Source organism: Hyperoodon ampullatus (genome assembly GCF_949752795.1).
Source record: "Hyperoodon ampullatus genome assembly, chromosome: 1".
NCBI classification, from domain to species: Eukaryota; Metazoa; Chordata; class Mammalia; order Artiodactyla; family Ziphiidae; genus Hyperoodon; species Hyperoodon ampullatus.
This window is the reverse complement of record NC_136914.1, coordinates 60,712,195-60,724,799: the sequence shown is the minus strand read 5'-3', so window position 1 is coordinate 60,724,799 and position 12,605 is coordinate 60,712,195. Positions and strand designations below refer to the sequence as shown.

Here is a 12,605-nt window from a genome sequence, read left to right as displayed (position 1 = left end):
GGTGGTCGACTCATGAGCTGCTGTTACCAGCTTGGCACTGAGCATTGGGTGACCCATTCCTATATAGTGAGAACCAGGCTGGTGGGGTGCCAGCCTCTTAACTTCCGGCTCTGATTTTTTTTTTTTTCTTTTTTTGGCCGCTCCACGTGGCATGTGGGATCTTAGTTCCCTGACAGACCAGGGATCAAATCCATGCCCCCTGCGTTGGAAGCACAGAGTCCTAACCATTGGACCACCAGGGAAGACCCCAGGCTCTTAACTTTCTACGGCTCTCAGAAAGGCTTGGAAGACCAGCCTCCACAAACCTTGCTCCCCGGGCCCCACCCACCACCCGTGGTGTCCCTGCGGCCCAGGCAGCTGTTGACAGTCAGCTCTGACCCCATGTGGCAGCGTGCGGCTCCCTGACCAGGCATTCCATAGGCAGGGCCCCAGGTAAGCGATCTGACTCTCAGTCTTCATGGAGGAGTCTGAACTGCCTGCTTCCTACTTTAGTGGGCACATGTAAGCCAGCAGAAGAGAAGCAACTGTGGACCAAAGGGGAGCGGATGAGGCTGGAGGTGAAGGTCAGGGGCCTGGGAGAGGGAGGAAGGTGGCCTACCTGTTGACAAGCAGGAAATTCACCAGGAGGCACAGCACGGAGGGTACAGTGGAGGCAATGGCCAGGTAGCTCTCAAAGTAGTTCTGCAATCACAGAAGTGAGGAGTCTGCTGAGGTCACTCAGGATGGAGGGGAGGGGCCCCACCTGAGAGCATGGACAGGGCCCCTCTTGGTGGGTCTTCTCCCCACTGTCTTTAGACACCTACGAGTGATGGGTAAGTCCACCCCGAGATGGCATGGTCTTGCCCCATCTCTAACCTAAGACCGCTCACTCGGTCACACAACAGATACCAGCAATGAGCTGTGCTAAGTGCTGGGGACATAAGGAAGGGTAGGACTTTGTCCCTGCGCTAACACTCTGCAGCCCATGCTCCCACCCATCCTACCTGTTCCACCCATGTCTGAGGCAATGGAGACAGGACTTGATGTATGTTTACAAAGAAAAATTTTATCCTATCTGTCGTCTTAGCCCATTGTCAAATTTCAGAGACACCCAGATGGGTTTTGTTATGACTCATCCCCATTCTCACATTCTCGCAACCAAGTGAGGCCTCTTAGAAATACATGGGGCCCTGATCCTTGCAGAGAAACTCTGTTCCGACTCTGGATTTGCTCCTTCAATAGAGCTGCTACCCAAGGTCAAAGCCACTTTGGGAAGGCTGTTAGTCTGGCCAAGATGAGGAAAAAGGGCGTTTTCCTGGAAGTAGCTCGACAGTATTACAGACAAAGAGTGCATGAGACCACAGAAAAGACGAAGATTCCTGATTATAATGTGCTGCAACTTTCAGCTGAAGAAGCTGAGTGGCAACTGTATGCATTTTTCAAAGCTCAGGGAATTGTCCACTCACTAGGGTAGATTCTACTGAGTGTACCTCATCCCTCAATATACGTGTCGAACAAAAAGCCAAAACACTGGAAAGGCTGACACATCTTGGCTTTGGTCCTTTTATGTCAAACCGTGAACCCCAGGTCAGTATTGACAATGGGTTCTAAGCCGTGAAAACAGCTTCCATGTATTAAGCATACCGTGTGCAAGTACAAGGGCTTTATACGAATGATATTCTTTACCCTAAAAAATAAAAAAGCTGTGAGTACTCTGGAAAGTTTACAAAATTGAACTTAACTGGGGAACTATTTTGAGTACAAATGTGCCAAGTACCAAGAACAATGTGTGCAAAAATCTTGCCAATGTGCAAAGAGCTCGGGCAATTGTAGGATCTCTGCAGAGTTTAAGGCATGCTTCTTCCCTGTTAAGAACGGGGTGTCCCATTGAGAGTGTACGATAGAGTGTGAGGTTTTTTAATGTCTCAAAACACCGTAGGAAGAGCTGTCAGAATTCTGTGGGGGGTTGTTGTCAAATCAGTGGTAGAAGCAGTGAGTTCTAAGGGAGTTCTGGGTAGGGAAGTAGAACGAGGGGGCTGAGTCCTGGAGAGAATGGGAATGAATATGGTTTGGGGAAAAGATCCCAGAGGAGGTGGGATTTGCGCCAGACCTTAAAAGGGAGGGTAAGATCTTTCCTTTCTGGGAGAGTCTGACTGCAATGTGGAGGCCAAGAAAGAAAGATGTCATAATGGGCCACTTCTAGTCTGAAGCACAGACCGTTTCCACAGTCTGTTTTTAAGGCTGCAGAGTGCTTTGTGGTCTCTGAAATCCACACCCTGAATATAAGATTGTGATGGCCTTGCAATTAAAATGATAATCACAGCTACTGTGGTCCATCAACCATGAGCCTCAGAAATAGCCTTCCTCCTTTGAGGGGCCACCTCACGTCCTAGCCTGATGGGTTCAGTGGAGCCTGGACTGGTCCGAGGCACTCAGTCAATTACGCCTTGACATAGTGGCTGGGCGTAGGTGAGGCCAGGCAGGTGCTGGGTGGTTGGAAGCAATGGAAAGGGGCCCCAAGGAAGAGACAGCTGCAGGTGGGGGCCAGGACTGCCCTAAATCTGAGTTCCTCATGACAGCCTTCCTTCAGTGGCTGTTCATTTTGGGGCAAATCTATAAACGGCCATCACGTGGGACGCAGAAGCTCTGTCTTTGTTTTTTCAAGCAGGCTCGGGTTGCTTGAACATTTTAGGAATGGGGATTTTCTAGGTAATTGAATGTTCTGGTTTGTTGATATTTAAGCAGAAGAAGTTCCTTTTAATGTTGGAAAAGCTTTTTAAATATTGACAACTGGGTAAGGCTAGGACTTCCTTTCTGTTGACTGAGCCCATTTCTCTGCTTTACAAAGGGCACAGGGTGGGGCGCAGAGGCAGGGGAAGAATGGACTTGACCCTGGGTCATCTTTCTACTGGTTCAGATCTGGGAGCTGTGGTTAGTGGCACAGGTGGACTCAGCACATCCCACAGAGCTTTTTTTTTTTTTTTTAAACTTAATTCCTGATATAAACATGTGGTGGTTTTTACTTATTTGCTGCTTTTGCTTTTAAGCACAGCTCTAGCAAAATGAGGTGTGGTGGGCAGGCTCTTAGGGTGGCCCCCATGATCCCAGCCTCCTGTGTTCATGCCCTTGTATCATCCCCTCTGCTGAGTGTGGCTGGGACCTGCCTGGACTTGCTTCTAACTGACAGAACACGGCAAAGGTGACGGGTATACACAATTATGTGGACAGGATTACGTTACATGAGGTGGTGGTATCCATCTCGCTGGACTCTTTTTTTCCTCCCTTGATGGCTTGGAGAAGGCAGGGGGCCAGGCTAAGGAAACCCACGTGGCAAGGACTGCAGGTGACCCCTAGTCGCTGAGAGTGGTTTCTGGCCAATACCCAGCAAGAAACTGAAGCTCTCAGTCGTACAACCGCAAGGAACTGAGTTCTGCCAACAACCCAAGTAAACCTGGAAGTGATCCTTCTCCAGTTGAGCCTCCAGTGAGACTGCAGCCTTGGCTAACCCCTTACTGCAGCCATGTGAGACCCTGAGCAGAAGACTGGGTTAGGCTGTACCCAGACTCCTGGCCTACAGATACTGTGAGATAATAAACGTGTGTTGTTGTAAGCTGCTAAGTTGGTAGTATTCTGTTCTGCAGCAGTAGATTCCTATTTAGTGAGGGTTTGGGATAGCTGAGTTCCTAGTAACAGGAGTTTTTCTGAATATCGCAGCCTTCCTGTTGCAATTTAAATTCAGTTCCTTGATGAAGGCAGAGAGAGCTGACCATGATTTTATTCAACGTCTTGCCAGACATGAGGACCAACGTGCCTGCCCACGAGGGGAACGAAGGTTATGCTTGACGACCACATCAGTCCTCCTAGCCTTTCCTCTCCAAATCCTTCGCTAAAATTAGGATCATTTTTGCAAGCAGCATCCACTGATTTCAAGAAACTGGACTTAGTTTATGTGCCACTCCAGATCTGCTCACCTCACCTGCCCCTTAGGCCATTTGCCTTGCTACTTGGTCCCACGTGGTCCTAAAGCCACTGCCGCCACCAGCAGGGGGGGCCAGCTGCCAAGAAGAGACTCCTGAGCCTGCGTACTGCTTGGGCTGTGCTCGCTGAGGCTCTTGCTCCCTGGGTGGCTCTGGGAGGGGCCGGGTGACCCTCTCTGAAGGGTGGGGGAGACAAAGCCCCACCCACAAGGTAGGCTTCAACCAATGAGAGGAGATGGGAAGGAGACTAGAGACACATTGCTTGTCTTTCCTTCCTCACCCCCCTCCACCACATCTGTTCTAAAATGTGGTGGCTCCACGTGGCTCCTCGGGAGACATCCCATGTGCCTGAGCAAGCAGCTGTGTTTAGTTGCAAAGCTGTGGCCAGTGCAGTGACACCACAGCCTGTATCTGCTCTCTTCCATCCCTGCCTCACTCCCCTTTCCCTCACTCTTACTTCCCTAGGACTGCACTCCCCACGGAGTATCACAGGTAAGGTGCTGCCTCAGGCTCCTTTCTAAAAACAGCAAAGGCCCTATGTTCAATGCTCCATCCCACACATTGCAGACTTGCAGCTGGTACTCACTTCCTGGGTTCGTCTCATTTGCTTCCAAGGCCTGTTGAGGTTACCTTCTCCCATTTTACTCAAGGAAATGTGAAGACATCTGAATACTGGTTCAAACGCATTGCAGTCAGAATGGTAACAGTGCTGCCCCCTCCGAAGAAATCTGAAATCGCCATCCCACAGGGTGATTTTACGTAATGCAATGTTTGGGGATAATTCACACCATGGTTCACCTCCACTTGGGACCGATTCCTGAGAGTTCCCTCAAAAGGCTCTGTTGTTATTTATCCCACCAGGCGCCTTGCAACAAGTCTGCAGCCTCTACCTCCAGAGGTAAACCCGACGACACCAAGGACTCCGGTCTTGGAGGAGTGAGGAGGGCAATGGCACTGGGCCCCCTCCTATGACAGTGGAGGCTGCTCTGTGCACAACCCCAGGGGGCACCAGCCACGTGGACGGCGACATGAATGGAGCTCCGCAGAGCTGTGCAGCATGGCAGCCCTGTTTACACAGCTCATGGGGGTCAGTTTGGGCCTGACATAATTGCAGGTGGGAGACCGTATCTGATTCAGGAAGAAGGCAGGGCTGGAAGGTGGGTGGATGTAGCAGGGCAGGACTTTATGAGATGATGAAAGGTCCCCAAGCAGGTTTGTCTGCCCCAGGAGGCGGGAGACCCAGAGGCTGGTAATCCCACAGCCCTCAGCCTGGCTGAGTGGCCACTGTCCATGCACATCAGCATCCCTTCCTGTTCTACCCACTCCTTTGTTCACTGTGTGCCCAACATGGTGCTGGTGGTTTGGCGTATAAAATAGACAAGAGGGCTTCCCTGGTGGCGCAGTGGTTGAGAGTCCGCCTGCCAGTGCAGGGGACATGGGTTCGTGCCCCAGTCTGGGAAGATCCCACATGCCGCGGAGCGGCTGGGCCCGTGGGCCTGCGCGTCTGGAGCCTGTGCTCCACAACGGGAGAGGCCACAGCAGTGAGAGGCCCGTGTACCGCAAAAAAAAAAAAAAAAAAAAAATAGACAAGAAAGGGTGCCTGATGCCCTTAGGCAGCACGTAGTCTGGTGCAACCCTACAGCTGTAGAACAATGGATACAAGGGATGGGAGGGGAGGGAAGGAGGGAGTTTGGGGGGGGCTTCCCATAGGAGGCCATCCATCTTGGACTGTAGCCTGAAAGATGGGGGGAAGTTTGCCAGACAGATATGGGGAGGTGCTGCTGGTGGAGAGAGAAATGGCATTCCAAGAGGTGGGAAGAGCACATGCAAAGGCAGGGATGGATGCTTCTTTGCCACTTAGGACTCTAACCCCAGCTCATTTGTCGGAACAGACCACCCTGAGGCTTTCCTCAGCATCCACAGGAATCTACTGCACTGAGACAGAAAGGCACCCTGTGATCCATTCAATCCAAACACAGGGCAGAGAGGCAGGAATGCAGCCACAGCACCTGCCCCTCCCCCTCAGGGTGCTGAGGAGAGAGAGCGGCCCCACCATTCTAAATTCTCCAACTCAGTGTGAGGCGAGCCCAGCTCTGAGGAACAAAGAGGAAAACTTCTGCTCCTTGAATGTCTAGTCTGATCCCCCTGCCCTCCAGTATCTCCCCTGCACTGTGCAATTACCTAGGGCTCGGCGTCTGGCAAAGGTAACATCAAAGGTCCTCTTTGGCACTTGCCAGGTAATCCAATGGACACGGAAGCCCTGCACAGTACCAGGTTATTGACATTTGAACAAAACTGCTTACATGTGGCCTGCACAGACCCCAGTCCCTTTGCTCTTAACTCAGCCTGTAAGAGCAAGTCAGAATTAGGATTGCTCCCATTTTACAGATAAGAAGCTTGAGGCTAACAGAGGTGGATGAATTGCACAGAGGTGCACACTTGGAGAGTGCTGGTGGCAGGCTTTTCTGATGCGGGGCAGGGGTGGGATGGGGAGATCGTTATCATCGCTCCACAACGTAAGAGCCGCTGTAGCTGAGGCCGCCTGCCTCACAGTCACACAAACCCAAACACCGTCACTGGGATTACAGCATGTCACTGGCTGCCCCAGAGGCCGGGACTGGCAGCCCACATGCCTTCCCAGCAGTGAGCTGGGACCAGCCCGCGGGATCAAAGGTTCCATCAGGGTGGCGTCTTCCCTCTGCCCCAGCCAGCAAATGACGGGGCTTGAGTTCTCCCCTCTGCCTGTTAACTCTCTCTTTTCCTTAAACCCCACCGTCCATTCCCTTGTGCATTTTCCTCAGGCCTGTAGATCGGAGTAGCAGTAAAAAGCACACACAAAAAAATAAAGATTGAGAGAGAAGCCCTCACTACTGTCAGCCACCGAAATGGATGGACACGGTCTGCTGCTAAGCACAGGCCATGTGAAGGAGGACATTGTAGTTGGAAAGCACTGGGCAGGCTTCCAGCTTCTCTCCTGACCATGCAAACCCCAGCAGAACGCCCCAGGACGAGTCGGGGCGGGGATCAAAACTCAGAGTGTGGACAGAGCCCGCCCAGGGGCGCTAGGTGCCAGCGGCCCCCAGGCGGCAGGTCGGTGTGGAGCAGCCCTGTGGCTGGGGCACAGGGCATTGATCCACTTGCACTGGAGAGGAAGAAACCATTTCCGTCCATGACCCTCTAGCCCAGCTTGTGAACACCAGGAAGGGGGAGAGATGCTCCTCAAACACAATCTAAAAACCCAGCAGAGCCAGCTGGCCAGATGTGAGGCGCATTTTACGTTGGGCAGCATTTCCTCTCCTCCACGCTGAGAGGCTCCGTGCTAAGCATCTCTTCTGGAAGAATTTAATTCTGAGCTCAGAGTCCAGGGAAAGAGGTTTCTTCAGGCAGGGAGGCCCCAAAATGAGCCCGTTTATCTCTGGCAGGCCCTGGGTAAGCTTCCTCTCCCCCGAATGCCATTTGCGCACTTTGAAATAAGTGCAGCAAATTAGTCACGAGCCGCGGCCAGCTAGCTTGGGGCCGGCCGCCCAGCGGCTTCTGAGAGGCAGCTTTGCGTGGCCCCCACCTCAAGAGCACGGTGGAGGCAGCTGGGCTCCTGCGGGGCGAGAAAAAGCGATTCAAGCCTGGGGGGTGGCAGCTCGAGGCATCAAAGCGTTACCTGGATCACAGGAGCATGAAATTAGCAGCAGCGAGCAGGCTGGAGCCAATAATAGCTTGCCATTGCAAACTTGCTGCCTTCGGACAGCCCAGAGCTGAGTTCTATGTCTGGGATGCTGCAGGGGAAGCGTCTCCACCTTGGCACTGGTCACAGCCACTCCTGGGCAGACCAAGAAGTGAGCAGAGGGCTGCTGTCCCCGTGAGGGGTGCAGGTGCCGTCCTGTCTGTGGGTTCTAAGGCCCCCTGTTTGGGGCACCGGCCTCAGAAAACTAAGGGGTTTGTGGCTGGGGGCCTGGATGAGCAGGGAGGGCTGGCAAGGCAGGGAGGGAGGGGCAATGCCTGTTCCAGGGCTCAGAGAGGTGAGGGAAACAGGAGCCCAGATCCACCAAGGTGTGATGGGGTAGCCAGGGGCCCAACGGCACAACAAAGCTGGGGTCAGAGCCAGACAGGTAAGGCCCAGAAAGATGACCCAGCCACTCCAAGGAAAGAAGGCCCCATGAGACCTTTGCATGCTGTTCTAACATCAGCCCTGAGGCTTGGCCTGAGCATGGACTCTCAGGCCTTCTCCAGGCCCAGACACTCCCTGGGGCCACTATAAATCTGGCTCTTCAATAGCTTGGAAGCCCTCCTCAGCCTGTGATCTCCTCCTTTGGAACTCCTGCCAGAGGATAAGCAAAGTTCCTGAGGTTTTCTGGAATAAGCCTCCCTGCCCTCCCTCCCCTCTGTGTAAAGCTTTCCAGGGCAAGAAGGTGCTCTTCCTCCACCATGAACTCTCACCTTCCTCACCTGCATTTCCTCTCTCTCTCCCTCACTGCTGTCCCCTCCTACTCTTCTGCCTAAGAGGCTCACTCAGGTCTCCCTTGGGCTAAGAAAAAAAACCTCTTTGACTTCACTGTCTTTGGCCACCAGGCCCCTCCTTCCTTTCACTCCAAACTCCCTCAAAATGCAGCGTCTGCCCTCACTGTGAATGCCTTACCCGCTCCTGGGTGGCTCCAGGGAAAGACTCCTTCAAGGGGTCCTCTTTGCAGCCCACCCATAACCACGGCCTGGTCTGAGCCCTCAGGCTCCTGTCACCACATGCCACCCACTATAATGGGCTGAACTGTGTCCCCCCCAAATTCACGTCAACACAGAATCTCAAATGCGACCTGATTTGGAAAGAGGGTCTTTGCAGGTATAATTAGTTAAGACGAGGTCACACTGGATCAGAGTAAGCCCTAAATCCAAGGACCAGTGTCCTTACAAGAAGGAGAGGGCACAGAGACAGACACACAGGGAGGGCGCCCAGTGAACGCAGAGGCCGAGACCGGAGTTGTGCTGCCACAGGCCAAGGGAAGCCAAGGCTCGCTGGGAGCCCCTGGAACCTGGAAGAGGCAAGATTCTTCCCAGAGTCTTTGTGGGGGGTAGAGGGGGAGCACGGTCCTGCTGGAGCCTTGCTTTTGGACTTCCAGCCTCCAGAACTGTGAGAATAAAATTCCTGCTGCTCTACACCACGTGGGTTGTGGTAGCTTGTTAATGGAACAGCCACGAGAAACCACTGCACCTCCCCTCCAGCGCCCCCTCCTGGACTCACAGGCCACCTCCAGGCCCCCTCCTCGGCGGCTCAGTCCCCTGCACTCTCTGCCATCCGAGGGGCCTCATTAGCTCCCTCCTTCCTGTGCTACAGCCCTGCCCTGGGAGTTCATCCCCCAGCTCTGACGGCGCCCCACGCCTGCCTGCGTCACTCCCTGACTCCAGAACACTTTCCGCTGCCAGCTGGCCATCCCGCCTGGGTGGCCTGCTGAGCCCAAGCTCCAAGCTCCCAAATCAGAGGCCTTCAAGAGAACCCACAAGACCCGAGGCCGCATGGTTCCTCCCTCCTTTTCTCAGTGTCCTCCCTTCAAAGTTTCCTCGGTTTCCCTTTCACCCTCACCCCAGCTCCATGATTTGCCGCACCACCACCCCCCACTGCGTCCCCATCACCTGACTGCAGCTCACATCCACTCCCCCAGGTCCCAGCTCTCCCCTCGCCTTTGCTCAGCTCCCTCCTCCGCCCACAGCCCCTCACCCACAAGCCAAGCCCATTTGTCCCGTGCTTGTCTGCCTCAAAGGGCCCAGCAGCGACACCCCCTCCGCCAATAGCCTGGCCTCCTGGCCCCCCCTTGGAGCTCCTCATGCACTGTCCCCTCTCTTTTGGACCTTTCTCAGGCTCCAGTTTGGTTAAATGATGGGGCACGTGGGGGTGAGGGAGGCTAACAGGTGCTCCCATGTAGCAGGCTGAAGAGGGGTGTTTATTCCAGACGGTACTAGGGAGCTATGGAAGGCCTCTGAGCAGCAAAACCACATGACCAGTGCCAGGTCTAGCGGGTCGCCTGGCAGGAGCGGGTGGCAGGGGCTATGCATTTATCCACTCATTCATTCATTCAAGAAATGTTAAAGGTAGTCGATCCCCAAAGCTCACTCACTTACTCAACAAGTAATGGCCGAGCCCCTGCTATTTGCCCAACGTGTGCTGGAGCTGGGGTGCTCTAGTGAGGGAGGCAAAAAATGAGGAAGCAACAAGTTTTAAAAAAAGACTGCAAGTTATAACAAATGGGATAAAAAGGAAGACCAAATAAGGGGGTAAAATAGAGCCTAGTGGGGGTAGAGATGTTAGAGAGGGTAGTGAGATGCTAATGTGTGAACAGAGACCCAAGGATAAGCTGTGTGACGGGTGAGAAGAAAAGCTTTCTGGACAGAGGGAACAGCAGACAGCTGGCTCTGCAGCATGAATGAGCTTGGTGTGTTCAAGCAACTGAAAAACCAGGGTGATTCTGGAATCCAGGGAGCAAGGGAGAGAGGAGGGGACCAGGCTGGGGGCATGGGCAGGGCCTGGGCGTCCAGGCTGGGGTTGGAGTTTGGATGTGGGATTCTAAACAGCTGAGAAACGTGCTACAGGCACCCATTCACCAAGCCCCCACCACACGGTGCTGTTCCGAGTGTCCATCACGTCTTTGCTCCCTCTATGTTGCAGAGGAGGACACTGAGGCTCAGAGAGGTCGGGTACTTGCCCAAAGTCACATAGCTCAGACCCAGTCCCCTGTCCCCTTACCTGGCGCAGTGGACAGCTTCTCTGTTTTGTCTTAAAGAGACCACTTCTGCAGCCTCCATGGAGAATGGACTGAAGGGGGCGCCCTGGGGGCCAGCGAGGCTGAGACCGTGGAGGGGAGAACTGGAGGGACTGAGATGTTTCAGAGGTAGAATTGACAAGACTTGCTGATGGGCTGAAGGTGGGGGTGGAAAGACAGAGGGAAATAAAGGTAATACCTCAGTTTCAGGCTTGAGCAACTCGACTGGGCAGGGGCAGGGAAGGAAGTCTGCTCCGGTGTAGTCTGAGCGTGCGGGTAAAATAATGACCGCACAGTGAGATTCCAACCCCCTGAATACGGGACCAGGGCGTCTAATCCTGGGACGACGGTCTTCCTCCCGTGCCCTCTCCCCGCCAGCAGTCCAGCACTGACACGTGACTGGCCCTCTACAAATGCTTATTAACTCATCACTCTGCTCGTATATATTGAGCCCTATAGCTATTCACAGGGGATTCAGTCCAAGTTCCTGCTTTTGTGGAACTGATGTTCTGGTCAAGCAGACAGCTGGCAAATGCATAAACAAATAGACAATATGTCACGCAGTGATAAGTGTTACGAAGAGAAATTAAGCCAGGTAGGCACCTCTATAACGGATCTCACAACGCTCGTAGGGGGAGAACCACAAGGGAGCGGCTAGTCCTGGCAAAAGACTGGCCTGGGGACAAATCTGCCCACCCTCTTTCTTTGTAAATACTGGAAAAGAGTTGCACCCCTTTGTTTACGAATTATCCCCAGTGGCTTTCACTCTACAAGGGCAGAGCTGAGTACCTGTTAAACAGGGATCCTGTGGCCCGCAAAACCTAAAACATTTACCCTCTGGCCCTTTAGAAAATGTTTGCCAGCCTCGATCTAGTTTCTTAAATAAGGTAATGGGGCCCTAAGTTACCCCGCAAATTTGACAAAGAGTCAGAAACAATCCAGCTCTCCTGAGCCCCAGGTTTTTCCACCACGCAGGGTGAGCACGGAAAATGGCAACATCACTTCTGTCAACCTTCCACCCCACTTTCGCCAGGTCCCTGACCAGGGGCAAGCAGGCCTTGGATCTTCATCTTTATGTGCCCCCTATGCACCCTCAGGCTGGAATCTTAGTAGGCAGGGAGATGGCTCAGAAACAGGTAGAGGGAAAGGTCAGAGAAACAGGGAGCCTGTAAATCCACACACAACCTCTGTGGGGTGAGAGCTGATTCAGGGCTCGTCCCTGCTGACGCTCGGCCAGCCTGTCCTTCCTCTTCTGCAGCCTGACCATGTGGCCAGGGCAAGGAGGAAGAGGCCTTCCAAGGAAATTCCCCACCTACCCTCAGCTTCTGCAGCCCCCAGAGGGCTGACACACATCAGCAACCCAGGGCTGATGGCTGGGGACAGGGACCAGGCCCTGTGGCATGTGCCTAAAGAGGAAGTGGTAGACAAAAAACCAAAACACAAACAAAAAAAAAAATGAGGTGGCCTGGCGGTGCTCCAGCTGCTCTCTGTAGAAGGAAACCCAGGAGAACAACCAGGAAGAGGCAGTCCTGAGCAGAGCCAGCTGCACTTCCTCACCCAACATGCCCTCTCCTCTACAGGGAGGCTGTTTTTCTTTGGGGGTTCACGTGGGCAGAAACCACAGGCTGCTACAGGCCTCAGATGCATATGTGCATGTGTGTGTGTGCACACACAAGACTTCCAAGAGGGCCTCCCAGGTCGCTGCTGCCACCACGGATCCCTCCCAGATCATGGCCCTGTAATGAAGGCGCCCGGCAAAGACTACAGTTTGGTTCTGCTCTCCGGGTACTCGAGATGATCAATCACATCGAGAAGACACTGGAGCACGTAAGGCCCAGGCCGTGTTCTAATTTGTCGAGGAAATCACCTCTACACTCTAAGGATGTGTGCAGGAAGAAATAAAACCGAA

At 53.5% G+C, this 12,605-nt stretch overlaps 1 protein-coding gene across 1 annotated transcript in view; it reads right to left on the bottom strand.

Annotated features, from left to right (window-relative positions):
- SLC29A3 (solute carrier family 29 member 3) overlaps positions 1 to 12,605 on the bottom strand; it is a gene marked incomplete at both ends in the record, with an annotated part of 41,136 nt that overhangs the window by 15,672 nt on the left and 12,859 nt on the right. Inside the window, 1 exon segment of the mRNA XM_079702094.1 lies at positions 599 to 681. Coding sequence (XP_079558220.1) covers positions 599 to 681 — 83 coding nt within the window.